General features: G+C 43.8%; 1 protein-coding gene across 4 annotated transcripts in view; it reads left to right on the forward strand.

Annotated features, from left to right (window-relative positions):
• Positions 1-26390, forward strand: part of NTRK2 (neurotrophic receptor tyrosine kinase 2) — a 319588-nt gene that overhangs the window by 43131 nt on the left and 250067 nt on the right. For 3 of the 4 annotated variants that reach the window (XM_044391113.3, XM_044391114.3, XM_057305573.1), the window contains 5 exons: positions 4333-4469; positions 4987-5119; positions 7659-7964; positions 19566-19601; positions 22123-22223. In XM_044391113.3, coding sequence (XP_044247048.2) covers positions 4333-4469; positions 4987-5119; positions 7659-7964; positions 19566-19601; positions 22123-22223 — 713 coding nt within the window. The remainder of the gene's footprint in view (positions 1-4332; positions 4470-4986; positions 5120-7658; positions 7965-19565; positions 19602-22122; positions 22224-26390) is intronic. The other variant, XM_057305572.1, reaches the window with a different exon arrangement.

The following is a 26390-nucleotide window of genomic DNA, read 5'->3' on the forward strand; positions in this document are numbered from 1 at the left end:
GAACTGTTTAGTTGTGATACTCGATAAGCTTTAACTTCATCTGGAAGTGGGGATACCAAGGACACCGACTTTCAAGAGTTTCTAGGGCGCCAAATAAGCTAATATGGCGAATATTGCAGGTGAGGTCTGTCACATTTGAAGTACTCAATAAACATGAGCTATTAATGTTCTTACTATCACTGATATGAATATGTAGCTTTAAATATATTTTACATCTAAATTTAAATATGTGTATCTCTTATGTTTTGTCAAATTACTTCAAATGAAAATAACAAAGCCACAACAAGATACCAGAGGACAAGGCTGTACTCAGAAAAGCTTGGGGACTGTAAGATCCATGGAAGTGACTGATTCCTTTAGAGCAGGACTTCTGAGAGCTTTTAATATGTGATGTGCATAGTGAACATCTGGAATTCTAGAAGTTCCTATAGGCTCTTATTTCTTTAAATCTTAGATTCCCCCACCACTGAGAGTCTCAAGGAGTCTGAGTTTAACAGAACACACTTTGGGGAAAGTTCCATGGATGAGATGATTGCTCAGGCCCCTGCCAAGTTTGAGAATAATAGCCGTAGACACAAAAACCTAGTGAGCAATTGTCCAGCCAACACCCATCATGTTGCTTGCTACTCAAAGTGTGTTCTGTGGAACGGGGAGTTTGCTAGAAATGAAGACTCTCCGGCCCCAACCCAGATCTACTGGAGAGAATCAGTGTTCCTGATCAGATCTGCTGGTGAGTCACATGCACATCCAGTTTGGAAAGTCAGCCTTTTCACCTCGTGGTTGGTGATTTTCTGCCGAGGTCCGCAGGCTGGTATGTCCTTTCTGAACACATCCGGGTCAAGAGACGTTGACACAGAGGTGTCTGTCTGCCTGGGTGGCTGGTCAACTCTTCTCTCCAGTGAGGTTCCTCAGAGTGCGGAGGAAGACCGCTCTGAAGCTTAAATCAGGGTCCCATGACAGGAGGGCTAGAAGCTCTTGGAAGCATTGCTGAGCTTTGCTCTGTACTTGTGCCGATTTCAAATCTTATTAAGCCAGGAAGTAGTGCCTGGCAAATGGTTTATCCTGCCTTGGCTGTTCATGCGTCCCAATTCATTTTTATTGTGCTAATTAAACCTCAAGTGATATTTCAAGTACAGATTGTTTTTTCCATTATTGAATCTTTGGCCAGCATATTAATGCTTTAGAATTAACGTGAGTCAGATGCTTACTCATTTGTGGAAGACTTTACATCTAAAAGATCTAGACTTGGCCAATTTTCCACAGATTCCTTTGGAAACTGCTGTGACAGGGTGATACAATTTCTCTATAAATAAAGGAGACTCATTCTTCCTTCACAAATAGACACGTAATTATTTTCTAAATGAACTAAATTCTTGGGTTATAGATACATATTGGTATTTATGTTCTGTGCTAAAATGGATATACGTGGTCTGGGAAGGAAGTACACTGTAGTGGTGAAGATCTTGAACTTTGGGTTCGAATCCCAGGTCTACGGGTACGTGGGCAATTTTGGAAGGTGTATTTGACTTTTCCAGAACTCATATTCTTCGTTACTTCGATGAGGACAAACACTTAACTTCGTGATGGTCATAAGGATTATGTAAAACAAGTCATTCAAAGTACTAGAAAAGAGTTTCTGGTTCAGTGAATGTCCAGCAAATAATACCACTATTACTGCAATTAAACATACATTTTTAGAATTGTTAATCATATAAATTTAGGCTTAATGACAAAGCCTTCATTAAATTTTCTAGGGGGAATGAAAATTGTATCATTCTCTACTGAGAATCTCTATTTTAACCTTTTTTTTTTCCTCAGAATTTCCAAACTATGCATTTATAAAAAGTAGGAAATTCATCCCATAATTCATATTCAAGGTGCCAAGAGGGATGTCTCCAAGCTCTGTTGGTGGAGGAGATCATGCCCTGAGGACAAGCTCCAGGGCAGGCCCTGGCTCTGTGATCCCTCCAGAGTCAGCAAATACATCTTTTAGCACAAGAAAATGGGAGAGGAGTCAACAGGACACAAATGGTTGCAAGCTGGAAGGCAGACAGACGAATAGAAACTGAGCTAACAGCTGGGAATGCTGATTACCAGGTTGGCAGAGGGCAAAGGCAAGAGGAAATTGGTTTGGGACGCAGAGCTGCTACCAGGCTCAGGAAGAAGCAGGCTTGCAGGCAGCACCAAACCCAGGACAGTGGGTCAAGTCCCCGATGGACCAGTTAGTCCCGTTTTCATTCCATACATTCCAGGTGACTGCACCTCTCCCTCCTCAGCAGAAAGCTGGAGGTTTAGTCTCTAAAGAGGATCAAACCAATATTATGAGGAACTCCAGGAAGAGTTGAGGCTGTGAGAACCATAGAGAGAGTGATGGATTTACATATGAATATCGATTTCCATCCTTCTTCCTCTTCCCGGTAGGACACTGAAAGAGCACTGAATAATCTGACCAGACCCTGTCCCGAAATGATCTAATGATATCAGCATCAGGCAGTACCCAGCAAAAAGGCCAAGCATATTGCCCTACAACGAAACTGACAGTTAAATGCACAATGCTTCTAGTACCTTGTTTTCAAAGATGTGGGAATGGCCAAGGATACCAGCTCTTTGAGAAAAGCTTATAAGAGAGACAAATACTGAACAAACAGAAAGATGAAGAAAAACAAGTTGCCAGAAATAGTGTTGATATGGAGAGAAGAAAAATTAAAAAATGATTACCATCTCAAAGAGATCAGGAGATGTTGCGCCCAAGAGACAAAAACAGGGTGCTATACAAATAGATTATTCAGGAACAGAAGAAGAGCCTTGGAAGCTAAAAATGTGACAGATTGAAAGCCTCTGAGTAGGAAACTCAGAGTCTCAGCGGGCATTTTTGAACCCCTGTGAAAGATAGAACATGGCTTTCTACTGGTTGCAGACAGGAAGGGTTCTGAAGGGTCACGCCAGCCACGGAAAGCAGGTCTCGGTTGGGAAGTCCTCTGCCGATGGTGGGGACACCGTGAGACAAACGCTGGAGAAATCTTGTTCCAGGCTGGTTTCGGTGATACAGAATCATGGCTTTGTCAGTAAGGACTGCATCGTAGGAGAGGGGTTTGTACACAGCTTTGTGGAGACAGTGGGTCAGACAGCGCTAGGCGGGCGGGTTAATTGCAATTTAATGTGTATTGAAGATGAATTGCCTTTTCTGACCTCTGGGTTACTCCTGAGTTAATGAGGTGTCGTAGGTCCCTGGGACACAGCTGTCGTGGTGAATGCAGCCCCGAGCAGAGTTTCTGATACCAAGTGAGGGACTAGCTTGACAGGCAGGAGAGACGTATTGTTACGCTCTTTGGGACGTGCCTTCATGCCGAAAATACTGTGAGTCCCATATGATTTAAAGCGGTGTAAACGCCCAATAGGTGTGATAGTTTAATGAAGTGATAATGACATCAAATAAAGCTTTTGAAATGTGGAAGTATAGATCCACATGAGGTGTTTTTTTTTTTTTTAATCATACTGGAAATTTTACAATAATCCATTTTTCCTATGATATTTAACTATGCCGTATATAGCTTTGGAACATTCTAATATTGTGATGGTCCAGCTTCATGTGTGAAGGATGCTTTAAAACTGCATTTTCTTAGGGCTCCTGGGTGGCTCAGTCAGTGAAGCGTCCCACTCTTGGTTTCAGCCAAGGTCATGATCTTGGGGTCCTGACATTGAACCCCGCGTTGGGCTCCACCCTGACGGTAGAATGTGCTTCAGAGTCTCTCTCTCCCTCTCCCTCTGCCCCTCCCCCCGTAAAAACAAAACCAAAAATACCCCAAAAAGCCACGTTTTCTTCTGTAATCTGACTATCTCAAAATGTAGGTCTGGTGGTGGGGTTATATTTATGAGTTGATGTAAGAAATGGATTCATGCAAAAATGTAGATGTCTCTCCCCCTTTTGTTTTTGACTATAAAAAAATGAAGGGGAACATGGGGGAATCAACAAGATAGGATGGTCTATGGATACCTATTTATGTGGAAAAAACTGGATTAGCAACTGTAGAACAGTGAGAGAGAGAGAACTAGTTTTATAAACTAGGTTTTTTAAAGTAAAAAGTGATTCTGCAATAATATTTTTAAGAAATGTGCAAAATTTGTTTTCAGATGTTATAACTGCACATTTTTGGTTCACGTTAAATCTGTAAAGCTTACCAACCCAGCACTTTTTCAGATCAACAGAAATCCGTCTCAGAAAGTAAATAAGTGCTGATTCTAAAGCATGGAGAGTGTTGGATTTGTCGCTACTATTTTGATAATGCGTTGAACTATTTGTATATGTCTCCACTTACTTCTCTTGTTCCACAGGTTTACCATCAGCAAATCTGGCCGCACCTAACCTCACCGTGGAGGAGGGAAAGTCTATCACATTATCTTGTAGTGTTGCAGGCGATCCAGTTCCGAATTTGTACTGGGATGTCGGTAATCTGGTTTCCAAACATATGGTAAGGCTTTTGTTTGGCTCTGTGTTCCTAGAAAGACGAGAGTCTCAGAACTTGAGATTGTATTCATCCAGTGATGGAGCATTTAATATTTTATAAGGCCATATGGAGAAATTTACGATGAGTTTTTGAGGTACATTCACTTTCTGTTCATTCGTGTAATTAACAAAGATGAATGCGTGTTTGCATTTTAGTTGTGTATATACAATAGATTAGAGTCTCTGGGTCTCTAATGAGCTTCTTGTGTCCTTGTGAGCAAGGTGAGGGGTGCTCCTTGTGGTCTTTTCCCTTAGAGAAAGGTAGATAGGAATTCAAGGATTAAATCAACTTTGCGCATTAAACAGTTACACTCTAGGGAAATAGAATAGCTCCGGATTTACTCTTTTGCCTGGCTCCAATTCAGGCCGGAAACCTTTTTCGGCATATCTTTTTTTCTTTAGTTAGGGGGAGAAACTCCAAATCTTGTCACTTTGGGATCAGCCCTAATAAGGATTATTTTTGTCTGTTAATTCATTTGTAGAATGAAACAAGCCACACGCAGGGCTCCTTAAGGATAACTAACATTTCATCTGATGACAGTGGAAAGCAAATCTCCTGTGTGGCAGAAAATCTTGTAGGAGAAGACCAGGATTCTGTCAACCTCACTGTACATTGTACGTAATCAGATGGGTGTATGGTTTTAATAGTGAATGATCGTGGACACACGCGCGTTTGTCATTGGGGCCCTCTGTGTGCTGCTCAAGCGTGTCCAAAAAAAGTGTGTGCGGTGTTTTGTGTGTATTTTTTAAAGAAATATCAGTGTTCTTTTTCTGCTAATCTCTTACACATGCATGTCTTTCTTTTAAGCTGGTTTTTTTTTTAATCTTAAGCTTGTCCTCAGGTGCCTTCCCCTGTCCTTTGTTTTTTTTTAGAGAACATATTTTGAGCTGGTTGGCCTCTTCTTGTTAATCAGTTTTCATTTAAATTCTGGTAAACCAGTTTCTAAAATCTTTTTCTCTGTACAAGCACTATGAAGATTTAAAGTACTGGGCTAGCTGTTCACGAACACCCGCGTGTGCCATTGATGCAGTAAAACCTCATTAGCTTGACATCAAGTTTCCGTGGGAAGGTTGGTGGAGTCCTAGTTCAATTATCAAAAATTATTATCACCTGCAGAAAACTTTTATGATAATTGTTTTAAATTTCTGTACGTTGAAATTAAGAAACAGGCTATTGACGTTTCTTAAGCGTATGCGCATTATTTTCTAGTATTAGAAATAACACAACACATATCTTAACGTTCCAGACTGTAGCATCCCGTGCGAACATGTATTCAGTAAAAATCACATATACTTTGCACATTGTTCCTAGTTCCGAGCTGGTATGGTAGAAATTAATGAGGTTTTACTGTGTCCGGTCAGGATTTAGATGCGAAAACCACAGTGGGCATGTGTGTATGTTTGAATACACACTACACCCATGTAGACACATGGTGTCGATACGCTGGGTAGTGTTCACCCGCAGCACACATCCTGTATGTGATTGTTGGGGTGCATGACTGCAGTCACCAGCCATAATCCTTTGTCACTGTCAGCACTACCTCTGTGCCAGTAGGTACTGGACTTATAATTTCTCATCATTTGACCCACCCAGAAGCCTGAAATCAGTGTTATCCCCAAACATATGCAAACAGCTTCCAACTTTATGTCCTTCAGTCAACACCTCACCGAAAGCTCTTTTGAGCATGGTAGAAGGAATAAGTGGGTCCAGGGCATGGGGGCCTGGGCTGGTGGGAGGAAGGTAAGTGTTGGATCATGGTGGTCACCATGATCTGAAGAATTGACCTCATCTAACAAAATCTAGATAAAGAATAGAAGGAATAAGTGGTAAAGAATTTTAACGACCAAGATAGTTTTGGCAGTGACTCTGGGCAAAGCGTATTTGTTAGCAGGCCGTAGTTTTCCCCCCCTTTGTGTGATGAACACATACAATGGGAAGCAGGGTCAAGAGGGAAGGGCTTCTGGGTTAGGCATCAGGAGACCTGGATCCCTGTTCCAGAACTGCCTCACTCACTAAACTTAACCAAGTCATTTAACCTCACTGGACTTGGGTTTTCTGACCTGAGAAACGATGCTGTTAAGTCTCTGGAGGTATTTTCCAGTCCTCGGTTATATCGTTATCAAAGTCAGACCACATTAAAATACACAATTATGAGGGATTTTAAATATCTTCCTTCAGGATGAGTACTCTGTTTAAAGATGCTACTTGAATGTTTGTTTCCCCAAAGCATGAAGTGCTTTATTTTTAAAGTTAAAGTAATCTCTAGTTTACTTGTCTAGGTTTGGATAGAGCCCTAGATATTTAAAAAGGATCAAAACATTGGCTTCTGAAATCTTACAAAAATGGAGTGTGCTGAATTGAAACGTGATTTTTTTTTTTTTTTTTTTATTTAGAGGTTTATGAGAGACAGAGAGAGACAGAGAGAGCGAGCCGGGGGAGGGGCAGAGGGAGAGAGAAAGAATCTTCAGCAGACTTCCTGCTGAGCGCAGAGCCCAATACAGGGCTCGATCTCATGACTCTGAGATCATGACCTGAGAGCCACCCAGTGCCCCGAAATGTGATACTTTTAAAGAGCATTTACTATTGGCCATCAGCGAAAAGTACCAATCGGTCATACTTTATAATAATCAATCAGCATTGGTAGGAGCGTTCATGGCCTTGGTCAGTTTGATCTGTTTTAGATAAGTGATGTGAGATCCAGGCTTCCAGCAGGTTTTCCAAAGTCATTTTTGTCAGTATTTGTGTTGTTTGTGAAGGACCATAAAAACAGTGGCCCTCAGTGTTTTGGTGACAAATCTACATAATATCAAGGCGTGTTTATTCGAAACCAAAGTTGACTTCAAATGAACCCTTTCTGCTGTCAGAAATCTCTGCAATCTATCTGGAGCTCGTTCTCACACTGCGTAGATTTGAAAAATGACTGTGAGCATGGGTCTTAAGTGTAGGGAAAGGAGTCTCTTTGAAGCTCTCTGTAGGGAGTTCAACCAGCCTGGATGATGATTCAAAATATTGATGGACTCCGGAGTTGCTGGTCCTGTATTTTCTTAAACCAAAGAGTCGTTGAATAAAATCCCCTATTGATGACACAGAAATCAGGAGATGGGGAGAATTCTGAGCGTTCTGATGCTATTAACTCTCTCTTTTTCAATTTAGTTGCTCCAACTATCACATTTCTCGAATCTCCAACCTCAGACCACCACTGGTGCATTCCATTCACTGTGAAAGGCAACCCCAAACCAGCGCTTCAGTGGTTCTATAACGGGGCCATATTGAATGAGTCCAAATACATCTGTACTAAAATCCATGTTACCAATCACACGGAGTACCATGGCTGCCTCCAGCTGGATAATCCCACTCACATGAACAATGGGGACTACAAGTTAGTAGCCAAGAATGAGTATGGGAAGGATGAGAAACAGATTTCTGCTCACTTCATGGGCTGGCCTGGAATCGACGATGGTGAGTACCGGATGCTTTTGTATCTGGGGAAAGAATAGCGTCTGTCACTCAACTGGTGACAAAATTTTGCCTACAGTAAACCACCCCCCAACCCAGTGGCTTAAAAAAGCATTATTTAGTCTTGTTATGGGTCAGCTGGGGCAGTTTTGGTCTGTGTGTCTTTATTCGGGGGTATAGGTGAAGACGTAGCAGCTCCATAGGAGACCTGCTTCTTAGTAGCAAGTGTTGATGGCGAGAGGACAACTAGAAATAGGCTTGGCTTCTCGGGGCCTGGCTTCAGTACTGGCACATGGTCTCTTCAGGCTACATACCACCAGCCAACGGAAGCCATAGAGCGAAAGCCACGTCTAGGGGCAGGGACTCATGCTCCCGAGGGGGTGGGGGTGATGAATCATTTTGAATGATAGTCTGATGCACACATTATTTTTATCTGAAGTGTTAAATGATGTTCTGTACCACATGATGTTTCGTACCCATCATGGCAAAACCCATGCAGAACTGTGGGCAGGTGAACGGTATTTGCTTGGCTCATGAACTAGGGAAGATGTGTTTCCTAGCCCCTTGTCCATTTGGAATTCAGAATCCTGCCCTCCCACCGTGGATGAGAAACCAGGGTCCTGGAATGTGTGGCTTACCTGGGTTGAGTGCAGGCATTCTACTATCGGATCCTGAGTTGTCTTTCTAGGAGTGGGAACTGTTCACCTCTGACAGCTGGTTTGGACTGGGCAAAGGATGGCTGGCCATCAGGAGTCCATTTCCTGGCCAGCAGGAGAATTCCAGTGCAAACCCCAGTAATGGCGGGGACAACTGTCATGCCTTTGGCTGCTTTGGATACTGTAGTCCGGCAGAGTATTCTTACTTGCTGGATCTGGTTGCCCAGATACCTGATAACATTGTGGAGGCTGAGGCCTGTTTGGACGTTGGGACCTGGACATGAGTAGAATTCGCTGTAACAGCTCTGAGTTAATCACAGCCACACAAAGATGGCTTGGCGGAGGAAAGGGAAGATGGAAACGCGGAGGCAGGGGCTGCGTGGGCAGCGTGAACTTGGGGGCTCGCCGGGCAGCCCCACGGACAGAGATGACGCTCGCGCAGCCACCTTCAGCCAACAGTGAGACTGTAGTCGTTCCATTACACAATAAACCTCTCCATTACCCCGGTATTTATTAAATAGCTTTTTAAATGCACAGGCATCCTTAGCGTGTTCAAAACGTTATTTGATTTATGTGAGCTTGATTTACAAGCAGCCCTTCAGGAGCGCATAAAACAAGCCACGTTTGGACACCTTACCCAGGCTACCCCTGGCAGTTGTTGTCTGTTCCAGTAAATCTTCCTCTTCATTGAGAGTGTAGCTGCTTGGCTCCATTCGCTGTAGTAAATCTCTAGACTCTTGTGTTTCTTCTTGCACGTTTGGGGGAGTACAGCCTTGGAGTTAAATCCACAGACTCTGCCTGGGGACAGCGGCTTTCTGTATGTTTTTAAACAAATGTTCTATTTGTGAATGATTTTAGATGTATAGGACAGTTGCAAAGACAACACAGGGTCCCCAGACACCCCTCACCCAGCTGTAACTATTGGGAATGCCCCGCATTACTGCGGTTGCCTTTGTCAAAAGGAAGAAACTGACATTGGCACATTACTATTAACTAAACTTCAGACTTTATTTGAATTTTGCCAGCAGCTGCCTTTTGAAACCGTTGGAGGTGAACTTGATTCAGGGTGAGGGTCTGGCATCGGAAAGTTTTAGAAGTGGTCTGTGTGCTTTGACACATGCTCGGTCCTGCCAGGATAAAGCCACTGGCTTCTATTTAACTCAGGGCGTTGATGTATTTTCTTTTGAACATTTCTGTGTGGTGCCAATATTTGGTAGAGCTCAGCTCCTCTTATCCATGTGGCCTCATTTTTATCGATTGCTTTTGTTAGGTTTAACTTAGCTAATGATAGGAAAGAATTGATTTCTGGTGTAAGAATCACTGGGAGTCTCTCACATATTCCCTTCAAAGGAAATAATCATCCGTCAAAAATAAAAGCCGAGGTTAATTTTATAAAGATGTTTGTTCTTTCCTTCTTCTTGTTCGTTTGTTTTTATCAAGTCTTTGAAACGTAAAGATCTGCTTTAAGAGGCACCTGGGTGGCTCAGATGGTTAAGCATCTGCTTCCGGCTCAGGTCATGATCCCAGGATCCTGGAATCGAGCCCTACATGGGGCTCCCTGCCCAGTGGGGAGCCTGCTTCTCCCTCTTCTTCTGCTGCTTCCTCTGCTTGTGCTCTCTGGCTCTCTCTGTCAAATAAATAAATAAAATCTTAAAAAAAAATAATAAATAAATATCTGCTTTTAGAAAGGACGATTTTTCCCCCTCTTTAAGTATTTACTCAAGGACCAGCTATCAGGGAGTAATAAATGAAAGTGGAAATAAAAGAGACTTGGCCCAGGGTGATAGTGGATATAAATGGCCCTTGTGGGCCATAAACCAGTGTGACCAATTAGAGATTGACCTCACTTGGCTTGTGTGATAGAATCTTTGGTATTTATGAGATTTGTAGCCATAGCATACAGATAATGGCCTTTTTAAGAATTGCTTCCTTTCCCTCTTAACCTCCTTTAAAACTAAAGAAAAATAAACAAATATCAAATATATATATATATATACACATATACATATATTCATATATATGTTCAAAAGAAATATATATATTTCCCTGCTGGTCTAAAGTCTACAAGTTGAGGATGACAGGTCAAATGTGGGTTTATATTCCTCCAGTATTTCTGTTGTTGTCACATAGTAATTGGTAAGAAGTTTAGCTCTTACAGATCTTTTTGATAAGATGTTTCCGATGTTTCAGCCAGCTACCTTTTTTTCCCCAGTTGTTTTGATGAGATGCTTTGTTTGTTTATTTGGATGGCAGGTTTCCTGGCTTGTGAGGAAGCAGGCGGCCTGGGATGGGTGAAGTGGTTGCTTTCCCGTATGGGGCCTGGGGAACTAAAATGGCGGCTCTGCCGTCTTCAGAGTGTGCCTTCCTCATTCAGCTCAGAACTGAGATTTTTATGGGATAGTCACCTTGTGTAGAAATTCACTGTCTATTTGTAGATAGAAAATGAAGAGTACTGAAAGAAATGAAAACAGAAATAGAAGCAAAGAAATAGAAAGTCCCTAAAACAAAAGTTGGTGAGCTTTCTGGTGAAGATGGCCTGGTTGAATGGAGTAATAGCCCTGATGGCCTTTCATGCCGCATGGTAGGGAAGACACTCTGCTGCTTTCTGCGTGGAACAGAGAGACCTGGAGCCAGCACCAGCCAGGTCAAGGGGGTACCGTCCATAGGGTGTGAGGCCATCAGTAGAGAGCCCCATACAGTGTGTCTCCAGAGTGCTGGGACCTCGCAGACTCTGACACCAGACCCAGCCAGGGTGCTAATGAGGGCGGACAGGTGTGATCAGACCTTTCGCTGTCGGCAGGGGCCCAGACACCAAGCCAGTGCCTTCCCATCTGTTAATCACTGGCAACCTGGCTAATGACCGAGAAAGGGAGGAGAGACTTTCCCAAACTCCAGACACCAGACTGATCATTTTGGATCCCCACATTTAGAACTGAACTCTGCTCTGGTCAGTTTTGGGTCACGTTGAAAGCACAAAACTCAACTTTTAGCTTCCAAATGAAATTTAGAGAACCGTAGCGTTTATCTTTCCAGCACCCTGAGGAGTGCAGCTTGTAACAATCAAACTAATTTTATTTCGTTGCTGTTTTCCATTGTCCCTGGAACATTTATTCATTAGGAATAATCTTCTCTGGCTCCTGAATGCTAGCGCCCCGCTCCTTGTCTCCTTGTTGTGCATTCAATCAACTGGGGAGTTTTAATTGTTCTCTTATTAGTTAGCACACATTTCTCGGGCCCACCTCTAGCAATTCTGATTCGGTGGCTCCCGGATGAGGCTGAGGCTTCGGCATTTTCTATTTTTAAGATCCCTGGTGACTCCAGTGTGCAACCAAAGGGGAGCGTCCCCTGTCTGGATAAGAGCTCTGACCCAAGTAAGATTTGTCTGCTCCTTGTTGAGTAACAGACAATCCTTTGGTCACTTTAGGTTGCAGACAAAAATCTCAATTGAAAAACAGCATGTCTTGTATGTGGTAGAAATCAAAACTCTGGACTTAATTTAAGGGCCAGTTTCCTCTCCTCTGCCGGTCCAGGCTGGCAGGGTGGGGGTGGGGGCGGGAGCTGGCTAAGGAGAGTTCGGGCCCTCTGTTGCCCAGGTAGAAGGGAGTGGGACCAGGGCTGGTGCCTGGGTGGCAGGCAAATGTGTTTGCTGGTGGCTTTGTCTTTTGGGACCTGGGTGTGTTCAATGCTGACTCACGGACCTTCGTCCTGGATAGCTTTATGGGATCTTGGCGATTCCTCTCTCTGCGGGCCCCTCTCCCACATGACAGCATGCGAATGTGTCTCTACTCCAGCTGGTGGAAGCATCTTCTTCCTCAGCACCCAGGAATGCGGCTTTGTGTTGCCGAGGTCCCTCTGTCCCTCCAAGGGGCTGTGGTCAGGACAGACATTCTCTCATGCTGCCTCTGTCTGGTCCACAGGGAGCCCTTGTGGTCCCTCATCCTGACCCCTCTGGGCTTACGGGTAGAACTCAAATGCCACCTGAGTCCTGCCACCACACTTCCTTTAGCCTTCTCTGGCAGGAGGCAGGCATTTTTCCTCAGGGCCCTCTTCCTGCAGGGAACTCAGTTTGGGTTCTCAGAGTGCTGCCGTGGAAGCCCCATGGCTACATAGAAACTTCCGTGGAAGTCCCGGATTAGTACCTTTTGTCCTCCTTGGGACCTCTGGCAGTCTCAGGGTGAAGCCAAGTTTTCAAAGGACATGGATCCAGCTCTAGCCTAGGCAGGCACTGAGAATATAATCACCAACATACCCATTCCTCACCTCCTTCTGTGGCCATTAGGGAGGAACTTTCTGCCCAGAACTGCTTTTCTCTGGGCACTGCTTTGTCCTCCTTATCCAGAGGCTCAGGCGTGCCCAGAGAAGAAGATCTCAGGACTCTGCCACTTGACTACACGAACTTTCTAGACTTGGCGCTCTAAAGAGAAAACTAAGTCACAGTTTGGTTCCTGGAGAGGGTGGGTAAATGTAAGCTCCTTCTGGCATCCAAGCTCCTTCCCTTTCCCCTCCCCATTCTGAATGGGCTCAAACATATGCGACTGGGGACAAAACATCTCCTGCCCTTACCCCTAACCTTGTCAAGGTCACTGCCAGAGAGTACCCCCCCTCAGTACTTGGGTATCTAGCTATTTTTAGGTTTGCTTAATGTTTCATTGTAAAATTGCCATCCTCTGTGCCCACTGAGGGGCTTTTGACTTTGGTCAGACTGCTCATGGACTTTTAAATCAGGGCTTCTCAAACTTTAATGAGCATAACTCTCCTGGAGATCCTGCTCAAACGCGTGTTTGGATGCTGTGGATTTGGGGACGGGTCTCAGATGCTGCATTTCTGACCAGCTGCCAGCTGATGCTGACGCTGCAGGTCCCGGACCATACTTGGAGCAGCGAGGGTGGTTCCCTTCTGCTCTGTGGAACCTGGGGAAGCCACTGGAAGAACTGTGTAGGCATCTGCCAAGATGGCGGCACTGACTCCTTGCGGATAGCGATGAGTACTAATGATAAAAATACAGAATAGTTTGTGCACAGAGATGCACTTTAATTGAGTTTGGAAAAAAGTAGGATGAATTCAATGTGTGGCTTAAGGAGGCTTAGGGAGAGTCGATAGAGTAGAGCCCACACATAGGAAGCCCAGGGCTCTCTGGGGAGGCCCCAAAAATTCTGCTTAGAGGCCAGAAATAAGACTTACCTGAGATGACAGTGATCCACTCCGTGGCTGTCATTGGCATTCAGTCCTACATCCAGAAAAGCCCTCTTGTGAACACGTAAGTGTGCATGGAGAGTGAGTGGAGGTTAAAAGTGGTGAGCGTGTCTTTTCAAGGAGAATTGTAAGCAGAAATTAATGGCAGAGACATTACTTGTGAGTGTAATTGGGAAGAAACCTGGGGCCTTTGCTGGCATCTTCAGATCAGATAGCACGAGTTTCAAGAATTTTCGAGGTCAGGTATTTCTATAATCGTGAACACGTTGATTGTTTAAGAGTAGATTCTTTTATTGCAATCTCACCCAAGTGATTAATACTTTAGCCTTGCCACGAACCTAGCCAGAGCACTGGGTAATAAAATACCCGTGCTCTAAAGCTTCCCATTCTTCAGGCAGTACATAAAGAGTCTCTCTATGGCCCACTCATTCAGGAAGAATGTCACAGCTCAAGAATGCTCATTCACACAAGCAGTGGGAGTTAGTGACTTATGCTTCCTAATTCGGGAGCAGTTGTCTCCTATGCAAAATGTGCGTCGGGAACAAACTATAAATATTGGAAGAGTTTTCCCCACAGCTTCTCATTCGTGCTGTTTTATCAAAAGATTCATGACGTCTGGATGAACTAGAGCTCTCTGCAGCACTCAGAATTGCCCTCAAACTGGCAGACTTAGATTTGGTTTACTTGGGCCAAAGAATGTAGGGAGAGGAAATTTCTCCAAATGTTACACATTAAGAAAATATAAAGCCCCCCATGACTTGCTCCTTGGCCATTTGTCAGGGCCCGTTTCTTGTCCTGGAGTGAAAGGAAAGAAAGTTCGACCTGCTTTTCTGCCTTAAATAACTGAGAAGAGTATGGTTTGGCTATAGGCTCATAATAATTGTGATAATTAAGATTTATACTTAAATAGTTCTTTATGTCTCAAGAGTACTCATGTTAATTAATTATGCTTCCTGAAGCTGCTGATGAGTTGCCAGAGCCAATGCTATTATCCTCTCTTGAGGTATGGAACATTCTTTTGTCACAGAAAAAATGAAAAGCTCCCCCTGACCCCCCCCCCCATGCTGCACAACACATTAGTGCTTCAGCCAAAAATGAAACCCAGACATCTGAACCCCCAGTGTGTTGGGGCCCTGAGTTCAACCTGCCATTTAGAAAAGGAAGAGGAGAAGGATCTGGAAATCAGGAGGAGGGACTGCCATGAGTTAGACAACATGTTGACAAACCAAAGACGGTTGATTTGAAAAGAACGAATCTTTTGTGATTTCTTTATCATATGGAATTCTTTGAAATATTTTTCACAGTCACACTAAACAAGAGTCTGGAAATAGAGTTGAGAGAGAAGTCTTTTTTTTTTTATTTTTTTTAGGGCATTAGAGAGAGACTAAGAGCTGAAAGGAAGGAAGCAGATGTGTCTTCTGGCCTTCACCATCATTTTTATGTAGGCAGCAGGTTGGAAAGGGAACCCTGCCACCTTCCCACAAGTTGTCTTTAGCCCTTAACTGTAGAGTCTTCGAGTTAAAAAGTCATGGAGTTTTACTCATGAAGACTTACGCACAGTCACGAGATTTACTCATGAGCCGCGTGTAACAGCTTAGACTAGAGAAGCTCGAGGTCTCCCTTTGAAGGCACTTAGCATGGAGGTCAGAGGGTGGTGAAGTGCTTCGGTTTGATACGCGGGGAGGAAGGACTTCCTCATCGACGTTTGGAAGCCCGAGCGCCCCAAGGCCCGTCTTCCGGAGAGCAGACATCCCGTGTGCAATCCGGGGCTCTGTCAGGAGCGCGCCTGTGGCCGCGGACGGTGCGCGCGCGTTCTGCACCTGTTAGTCCCGGTCCCCAAATCCCTGACAAGGTGCCCGAGGTCCAGAACAAAGCCCAAGTGCGTGTAGCCCCTGCCAATGCTCGACACACGCTTCAGAAAACAGAACTGGAACGTGAGACAAGCAACAATTTGTGCTTGTCAGGCACCTTCTTTGGGCTGGGGAGGAGCTGCTGCTTCTGGACGGGAGCGAGCTGGGGGTTGCGTGCTGCTTGTCTGGGATGGAGTGGGGTTGGCGGACTTCCCGGGTTTCCATATTTTATTCCAGAAATTTCCATGTTTTATTCCAGTGGTTTTCAACATGAAGCTTCAGGGTTTGATGCCACCTCCTGCTGCCTAAATCTGAGATTTCTTGCTTGGTGAGCTACCGGGATGGTATTCAAGGAGGCACAGCTCTGCTCACATCCCCTTTACAAACGCATTGCTCCTTCATCTTTCATTCATTCTCTTTCTTTTGGCTTCTCCCCCGCATAGTCAGTGTTTGCCTCTCCTCGCCCACCTTTTCGTCCTGAATATCTGAAACAGGCGCTTCTACCTGTAGCATATGATGATATATAATGAACATATTTAAACTAAGTGAAAGAAACCAGTTAGAAATTAGACTTAAAAATGACAGGAGATTTTCACAATATGACCATTGCCAGAGATCCGAAAAGGAAGGGATGACTTTGACTTGTGCCTGCACTTAACATGATGTTGATAACTACATTCCCGTTGGAGTATAAACACCAAGGTTAGCTTGACCGGGAAGTTGCTGGAAGCAAAATACTGTGTTCAATGAGCTGGGGTTAGCTGGAGTACCGTGACCCTTGTTTGTTATAAACTCCAGGTCTGTGTGTCCTCCCATGTGCCGGGGGCTTCCTAAACCCTTGTACGGGAAGAGGCTTTTTTTTTTTTTTTTTTATTGTAGGGAGTCGGCCATCCTCAGACATAGTATAGTATGGTCAGGAGGGACAAATAAAAAACACCTTACTGTTGTTCCTGCATTGTCTTTCTGTGATTTCATAATCTCGCACTAAATTTGAGTCTTTCCGACCACGAAAGTCAAGTGACGATTCTTCTCATACATTAGAGAAAATGAAGTTAGGAAAATGCAGTACTTTTCAGAAAGTGTAGAGGCGACCTAGTGGTTTTGCTGGTGAACTTGGTAGGAAAGGCATGCGCCAATAGGAAATGTAAGGCTGGAGCAAAACGAGTTTTCCAGATTATGGGCTAACCTCTTTACTTTTGATTCCATCCCCAATCCTTTTTCTATACCTGACATTGGCTGGATTGAACTGATTTGATGTTCTGGTCGTTCCCGGGGGCCTTGTGTGAGTAATGTGTTGAGGTGTTCCCTTTCTGAGACGAGGTCGGTTACACCTGTACACCACTCATATTCACTGCAGCCCTTGCAATGTGTGGTTTAGATAAACCTGGCTCTGAATCCTTAGCCTCTTTCCCTTTTTATGGGACCGCACGTGGAAAGGCAGGAGGCAACTGTGTGTGGTGTCCCGCAGGGCTTGAGGACAAATCAGGGTGACGGACTAGTCCTAGTTTTCATACTAAAATCTTGTGTCTGGGGAAAGCCCTCATTCCTGGACAAACTGCAAGGATTCCCTGGGACTATCCCACATTTAAAACTTAAAATTCACTGTCTCAGGAATGCCCTGGGTCTCAGGCAGTCTGGGATGGTTGGCCAACCCAGTACAAATGAAAGTCTGTATACTTATATCCAAATACTTAAAAAATATGGATCAAGTTAATGAATTGTTAAATGAAGTAGGTTCTATCTTCCTGTCTTGTCATATATATGTGTATAGTGACCTGGAAGGCTGGGTTTAAGGATCTAATTCTCCCGGATTCTTAGAGTCCCATGCTGGAAGGTAGTGGCTTTGGTAGAGCTGGTTCCTGGCCCTAGCCCCTGCCCTGTGTCTCCAACTATATGGTGAGAGGTCTGTGAGAGGCAATGAGCAGGCATGTGCACACCCCAGCTCACCTGTCCTTGCTCAACCCCCCTCACCCTTGGGTCTTGGGTCAGAATGTGCTCATACTAGTGGTGTGACCACCTGTGGGCTGAAAGATGTAGGGAAAAGGCTAGCCAGTCCTAGGAAGTGTGTTTGGGGGGTGTGGAGAAGGAAATGTGAGTCCTGGGTCCTGGATCCTGGAGTGAGGTCTAGAAGTGGAGTGTGGACTTTGGTGGGCAGGTACCCTTGCAGATGCCGACTTGTATATTGAGGGCGCAGTGAGGAGGGGACCAGAGTGGGATCTTGTAAAGTAATAGATTACTGAGCAGTTCAAAGAATGACTTGTTCACTTGGGGTTATAGAACCTTTCCTTCAGGAGGGGTAGGAAATCCTCACAGTGACAGGACACCCATTTGGTCCAGGGACTTTGCAAAGGGAAAGGATTTCAGCAGGTGAGTGGGTGCCCTGCATACGATGTCACCAGGGCTGCCACTGGGATTTCAGGCTGCTTTATTTCAAGACAGCCTTCAAGGCCCTTCTCAAGAACATCACATCCACTACAAATAATTCTGATAACACATATTAACATAACTCAAGACTACTTTGAAATGGTGTTTGAGATAATAAAACTCAAAATACTATTGAAATATACTGGAATCAATGACTTTGCATGAATTGGCACAGAGCCAATTCACAGGTTGTGCACAGGTTGTACACTGCACAATTTCAGGTGGTGTCCTTCATATAGACTGGTGCTCCAGTTAGCATGGAATGCTCAGCAGTTTGCAGCATCCCTGAATCGACATACACAACCATCTACTTAATGTTTCCCCTGCTGAAATAGATATTCTGTGAGTTGAACTGTGTACAAATTCTGATTTGAACATTAAGGCCATTTTTATTTGGTTCTTCATTTAGACTACCTTTGATTATTTACTAGGGAATACATGAACAGAAAATGGGCTCTGGTTTCCCTTTATCTTAAATGATATTTTTCTGCTGCAGGGTTTAGAAGTGAAATGAGAGCTGAATAAGCTTTACAGTGTACAAGTAAGTAAGTGAGGACTAAAAGCATAGGAAGTAGCTTTGGAAGTTTATTTTGCAATCACGCAAATGTTATATCAAATTTTAGTTTTATTTCCAAGTAGGCTTTCATAGAGAGACCCGGTTAGTTCTGATTGGAGAGTAAGGAGCAGATGGTTTTGTCACCAGTTCTTGTTGATGATGATTTAAAAAAAAATTAAAAACGTTTTTGCAAATTTTCATGGGAATATTTTAAAACAGAGCATTCTGATTATCTTGGTGACTAAAGAATCATTCCCCACCCCACCCCCAAATTAAGTCGATATACTTCTGCATTTGTCTCTGACATAACATGTATGTGTAATCTCTTATACATAAATTATTTCAATAGAGAAAGTACATTCATTTTTCTGTGTTGTATAAAGGCAAAGAAAGGGTTTGTTTATTCAACCTTGGCAACCCCCCCTCTGAACACCAAGTGGAGAGCAAAATTGTGCATTTGGTATCATTATTAGGGCTGGTTAGTAATGTGTTTGTGAAAGCAAGTAGACCCGCCAAAATGCACTTTGAAAGTAATAACCAAGCTATCAGAGGTTTTATCTTTTGTTGTTTAAAGTGGTATGGAGATACTCTGTCTCTGGAATACAAGTACCAGGATTGCAGTTAAAATGGCCAGCTGTATACTAGAAGCAGTCGTTAATGCATTGGCTGCTGACGTTTTTCCAGCTATAAAGTGATTTGTAATTTCTCCTCATTCATTTCTTTTCTTTTGAAGGGATGGAGGTTTTGGGACTGGGGAGGGAAACAGTTCACATGAAGCAAACCAAGCATTTCAGGTTTCATGTACCTGTCTTATAAAACAACCTATAAACCTATAAAACCTTCAATATATATTTAGCTCATTTCAGTGGGGATACTTAGTATTAAGTCTGAATGTGTACTTACAAATCTTTGTTTTGCCTTTTAGGTGCTAACCCAAATTATCCTGATGTAATTTATGAAGGTAGCTATCATGTTGTCTTTACTTTGTATTTTTTCAAAATGTTTGTCTAAAATGAAACAAGTCAACTAAAAGAGGACCTTTAAGCTCAGTTAAATATACGCTTTAAGCATTACAGAGACCACAATAATATTTCAAAAATCATTCAATATTGATGGCTCTTTTCCCTTGATATTTACAGTGCTTGTAAATAGCATTTTCTCTCTCATGTTCTGTTCTTGGAAGAAGTAAATCCATTCCACTGTAACAGACATTTTGTTTCTATAATTGGGAACTAATTACCTGTTTAAAAGCCATGACTACCAAGAAAAGGGAGGTGTATCAGTTTCTGGCTTTGACAGTAAACCCAATTCAAAATTATGTTTCTTGTATAATAAGGAAGTTTGGCTCACAGACGGAGCCTCAAAAGTAGGGCATGTTTTTAGGTTTGGTTAACCCAGTAGTTCTACCGTGTCATCAGGCACCCAGTTTTTCATCTTTTTACCCCCTGCACACTGTGCCTACTTCCCCAAAGGCTGACTCCCCTCATGGTCGTGAGATGATGCTCGCAGAAGGGCCGCTGTCACTCACATTGTTGGGAGAAATGGAAGAGCTTCTGAGAACATTCCAGAGGAAAAGGAACTTTCTCAGAGATCTCCATTAGCCCTCCTTGAATCTGTTCAAGACCCAGGGGGTCAGGGTCCATTCTTGCCTCCATTACTGATAAGAGGGACGAATGAACCCTTGACTAACTAGAGCCATCCCTGGAGTTTAGATCTTCCTCAGAGAATGTCATTGAATCCCTTGAATAAGATGGGTTCTCTTAAGAACGTGGAAAGGAGGAGCCAGAAGGTGGACTACATTAGCTTCTAACTGGGTATCTCATCTGTGCTTTGCTATTTTAATGGAATTCCAGGGATGTTTGATCAGGTGTGAAAATCCATCTTTAACGGATTCCCAAACTACCTTCATGACCAGGGAACTTCTGTTTGGGAAAGTGCAGCCTCAGTTTCAAGACTTGGTTCAAAATTTAAGACTGATTAAAAATTAGATTAATTAAAATGTGACATGTATAACTTATTCAGTTAATATTCTTTAACTTGATGTACACATGGACAATTAATTTTTTTATGAAAAGATTCTATATTTGTACGTTTGTTCTGTGTGTGTGTGTATTTAACTTGAGCTAATTTTAACTGGAGGATTATATTGTCTTTTCCTGTTTTATGCATGTTACACTATAATTCCTTAAAATTGTGTTTTCGATGATTTTGTGCATGTGATTTCCATTTTTTTGTTTGTTTGTTTTTTGTTTTTTTTGTCCTGATACGGCTTAAAGAAAAAGTATCTCAAATTGTGTCACAGAGAGGTATGTTTACATTGTGATTTTACATTTTAAAATTATGTTTTGGACTCTTTTCCAGTAACGTCAAGACTTTAAAATGCCATCTTCTCATTGGCCTCAGATCCCACTTTGGATCTTTGGACCAACTATGATGTTAAACTATCAATACTTTAGTGATTTAATGTTGCATGAGTGGCTCATTAGAATTTGAAGAGGTAAAAAAATTAGCAAACAGATGGTATTTCTTAGTGTTTGGTTGAAATCAAGTTTAGCTGGGGCTGATTTAATGAGGTGGTTTGTTCAGGATGAAAATTGCATTCCTCATGTCTATTGAGAAGAAAAATACCAAACATTTATAAACAACATTGTTTGCAATAAATTCATCAAACATTTTCTATGACTTTTTACATGTAATATTACGAATAAAAATGTTTACTACTCCCCCCTCCCCACAAAAACCCAATTATTTATTTCCAACCTGCTCCGTATAGGCTAAAATCGAGTCAGGAGATGGCAGTGAGGTTTGAGACATGCTGACGGGAGCACGTATTCTCACAATTCTAAATATTGTGTTGGTGCGCTCCCTCTCCATTCAGAAACTGAAATGTTGGCCATTCAGGCCTTTTCAAAAAAGTTCATATGGGTACATCAGTGCTGACTGCCCAGCCCGTCTTGAGGGCTGCCTCTGACCTGAATCAGTGCTGCTGATTTCAAGGCTGGGTCATGCGTAGGCTCTGCCACCTGCCTGCCAGTTGACCTTGGACTAGTCATGTGACTTTGCTCAGATGACCTTCTTCAGCTAGAAAACTGGCAGGTAGATTCCACATCTGAAGGCCCTTCTAGGTCTATAAATATATGACTTTTAGAGGATCGATTCCCATTCATATATATATTAAAGACTTCAACCAAAAAAAGGGATATAGTCTTACCTACCACGGAAAACCAGGTTTAGAATTTGACCGCCAAACCAGTGGTGGAAAGATCTGGGTTGCATAACATTCGAGCGTCATGCAATCCCAGCACTACAATGGTTTTACCCCAAGAGCTGGGTCATATTCCTCCGCAGCCAGGCTGTCAGGGGCCTGGAATCTTTGTGATTTGTCTCGCTTCGTGGTTCTGGGTCATACTGTGGTCTTGGGTTGGTTGGTAGCCTGGTGACGACTTCATGGTTCCTTCTTTTTCCCGTTTCTCCAATTTAAGATTATGGGACCGCAGCAAATGACATTGGGGACACCACGAACAGAAGTAACGAAATCCCTTCCACAGATGTTGCTGACAAAAGCGGTCGGGAACATCTCTCGGTGAGTGGGATAAGTGGTTGTTTCCTAGATGGGCTCTGAGCACTGTGGGTGCTTCTATCAGTTGGGGCAGTGGAACCGCTTCGGTGCGTGGTTTTCAACACGACATTTTTACTGTTCAGGTGTGAAGAGGGTGTTGACGTTTGGAAGAATTCACAGAAAGGTTCAAGAGAAGTGGATAAATGTGCTGTGTGACCTCTGACTTACTCGCTTCCCTTTTACGCGCCCCTTTAATTGCTACTCGTTCTTATTGTAAATGTCTGTCCTTTAACAGATTATCACTAGGAGAGCAGTGTCTCATTCGGGCATTATTGCTGTCTTCTGCACCTTCACACCTGTCTTGTTCGGTATTTTAATAAGTCTCTTTGCCCACTAAATTTAAGGAATCCCGTAGGTTCTAGGAGGGACTGGCGGTGGGGAGATAGGAAAATCTGAAGGAATGGCAGGTCTGTCCTTTAGGAGTTTATACGTCGGTCAGAGCCCGGAGAGGTGAACCGAGACCAGCAGCTGTGATACAGATAGAGAAGCAGTGGGATGTGAGAGCAGGACCTGGAGGGGCGGGTGCTCCCCCCTTCCTGCTGGGAGAGCCAGAGGCGGCTTGGTGGGGCCAGGGCATTTTCCAGCTGAGCGGGGTGGCTGGCATTTAGACCGAGAGGAAACCAAGGGAAAGGCATCTTGGGTTTGCGCACAAGAGCCCGCAGACTGGGAAGCGGTTTTGATTGGAAGGTAAGGTGTGTGAAGGGGGGCAGTCAGAAGCACGGTTGGAGAGGTGGTGGTGCCAGGTCGTGGGGTTTTGAAATACAGTGCCAGGTGTTAGATTTATCACGCAGGGAGGAGCCACTGAGGGAGGCGTGCTGGAGCCCCAGGACTCTGGCCGGGTTGGTCTGTCAGCTGCTCCGCTCGAACGCCAGCAGCATCCCTCATTCTTCTTCTCACTGTCACATGCACCCAGTCCCCCGTGCTGTGAGCTCTGCCGCCTGATAAACCCCGAACCCATCCCTATCTCCCCACCTCCGCTGCCACGGCCGCAGGCTAACCCGAGGGGTTGGCAAACTATGGCCCGCAGGCCAAGTCCGGCTCACCCCCTGTTTTTGTGCCATCTGCAGGCTAAGAAGAGTTTTTACATTTTTAAGTGGTTTGGAAAAAAATGAAAAGGAGAGTGATATTTCCTGGCACGTGCAAATCTTATGAAATTCCAATCAGTGTCCATAAAAAATAAAGTTTTATCGGAACGTGGTTATGCCTGTTTACGTATTGTCTGTGGCTACTTTTGTGCTGCAGTGGAGGCCGGAGTAGCTGCAGCAAAGACTGTATGGCCTGCAAAGCTGGACACGGTTAGTATCTGGCCCTTCCCAGAGGAAGTTTACCACAGTTGCTCGTTCCTGGATGACCTCCGCAGCTCTACCTGTCCCTCCTCTCCCATCTTGTGATGTCCCGGCCTTTCTCCATAGAGCAGCCTGAGTGACCTTTGAAAAGCACAGATCAGATCACTTTTATTGTCATTCTCAGAGTCTTCCCAATGCGAGTGTAAGAGAAATTTTATTACAAAAGCCCAGATCCTCATGGTGGCAAAAAGGCCCTGCATTATCTTGCCCTTGTCTGCGTCTCTGCCTTCACCTCTCACCCTGCCCTCATGTGTGCCACCTGTCCTTCTTCATGTTCTCTCGTGTGCTCCGGGCTTACTCTTGTCTCACAGCCTTTATGTTTGCTGTTCCCTCTACAAGGCATGCACTTCCCGATGGTCATCACATGGCTTTAGCCACCAGGCAGCCACGATCATGTTCCATTTTCTTCTGAGCAGTTATTAGTGTCGGTAATTCCCTTGCTTCTTCGTTGTTTACTTGTGTTATGTCTTTTTTCCTTCCCTAGATTCTTTTTAGAGAGAGAGCATGTGCACATGGATGGTGGGGAGGGGTAGACAGAGAGGGAGAGAGAGAATCTCAACCAGGCTCCAGGATCAGCGTGGATCCTGATGTGGGGCTTGATCTCATGACCCTGAGATCATGAACTGAGCCAAAATCAAGAATCGGACGCCTTACCACCTGAGCCACCCAGGCGCCCCTCCTTCCCTGGATTCTTTAGTGAGTTTCCAACGCTAGGCATCCCAGTCAGTGTTTTTCAGAGCTGTATCCCTCATCCCGTGAATAGTGTCTGGCACCTAGGAGATAATAAAAATTGGAGACTGATTGGAGTAATGGTGAACACTCTAGAATGGGTTGCAGAACAGAGAGATTAGAAGTGGTGTGATTAGTTAGGGGTCTGGAACAGTAATACGGAGATGTGGTTTATAGTTAAACCAGGGCCCTCATGGTGGGAATGGGAGGCTCATAACAGATGTAGCTCAGCTGCAACTCACAATATGCGTATCTAGTACATGGAGACACTCGCACGTGTTTCCATAGATGACGATATGCATTGCATCGAAATAGTGAGGACAAGTGCCATGGTAAATCAGCTGCAGAATGTTTTCTACTTCCTGCCTTGTGCAGTCGTTTTGGTTTATTCTCATACCAAACCACTTAATGTTTTTTTGGTTTGACAAAGTTGTTTGTGTATATAAGGAATCCAAGGAGCATGTGTTAAGCCCACAGGTGTGTACCTGTCCCAGTGACTAAAAATTACATGCCAACTTCACTTTTCTCTTTTGAGACCAAATGATAAATGAAGTCCCTAAGTGGTGTATCTCAGTGATATTTCGGACGGTAGGGCTGCTGGAAGGCGAGATCAGTGAAAATAATCTTTGTTGAAAGTTGGTACATTACAATTGCACCTGAGGTCCCTGGAAATCTGCACGAGAGGTAATGCTTTGTAGAATTTAAAGATGATGTAAAACTTAAGTGTGGAAAGATATTTGATACATGAACAGTTCCTGATCACACAGAGGATTGTTCGATTAGAAGGAGAGTTTCAGAGTCAGGGAGCTGATAGAAAAGTTAAAGGTGTTATTGGAACATTTGAAAGCCAGCCTCAAACACTTTCCTTTCTGGTCCAGTAAGTACTCCTCATGAACCTTGCTGGAGCCTTCGAGTGGAGCAGGTCCTTGTTCTATGCTGAGATAGATCCTCAGATTAAAAACTACTAACCAGCCACATAACTAATCAAACAACTGACCAGCCAACTACCCAACCAATCAACTAACCAACCAACTAACCAAACAACCAAACAGCCAACTAAACAACCAGCCAACTAACCAAACAAACAACTGACCAGCCAGCCAGCCAACCAAACCAACCAACCAAGCAAACAAATGAACAAATACATTCACCCCTACTTGTCTCCCACATAAAAACCACCCCCACCCCAATACACGCACGGTACATGGAACTATATTAATCAAACAATTCATTTTTGAGGAAACAGTTCTTCTCATTGTCATGGGATTCTTTGTTTATTAAGGGATTCTTTACATTTAGAGCTGCTTCAATAGGTTTAAATATTTGCTAACAGATCATTAGCTGCTCCCTTTCCCATTTTCCAGGTTGACTTACACACTGTATAACGAGATAGAGAAGTCAGGGTAGATATTAGTATCTCCGTGTAGAAATGAGGGAATGCAGGCTTGCAGAAGTGAACCATGTGTTAGCTAAAGGCAAGGTGTCCTGTGAACATAAGGACCAAGTCTTCTGAATGCCAGTCGAGCACTTTCTGAAGTGGGTCAGAGACTGTCTAGGGTCCTACGGGGAGGTTGCGGGGCTCAGGACAAGTCCCCTAACATCTCTCCATCCCCGTTTCCTTAGCTATAAAATAGGGATTGAACTTGTTTATTCAGTTTTTCCCCTTCTGTCAGTACAAGTCTGGAATTTAATGGTAAGATCGAGAAACTGAGAACTAAAGTACTCTTTTCCGTGCAAATGTTAGTCAGAAATAAAGATGAAAAAAAAAAAAAAACAAACCCACCCCAAATCATTAGGTACATTGGAGGGAAATGGTCTTCGTTAGAACAAATTGATCTATAATTAACCTGTTAGGAACTACAAGCACTCTGTTGTATATAGGCCACAGGACAGGGTTAAGGGTGCACTCAAACACCGGCAGAGGTGTTCTGTGGGAGATCTGCTCACAACCACAGTGCCAGTGGAGAGGATTCTCACGGTTTGGCTTCACTCTGGCCAAGTGCTTGACATGTGCCCTTTCCTGGGTTTTGTGCCTTCTTTAATGCTGTCCTGTCCC

This window comes from Ursus arctos, unplaced genomic scaffold (assembly GCF_023065955.2).
Source record: "Ursus arctos isolate Adak ecotype North America unplaced genomic scaffold, UrsArc2.0 scaffold_33, whole genome shotgun sequence".
Taxonomy (NCBI): domain Eukaryota; kingdom Metazoa; phylum Chordata; class Mammalia; order Carnivora; family Ursidae; genus Ursus; species Ursus arctos.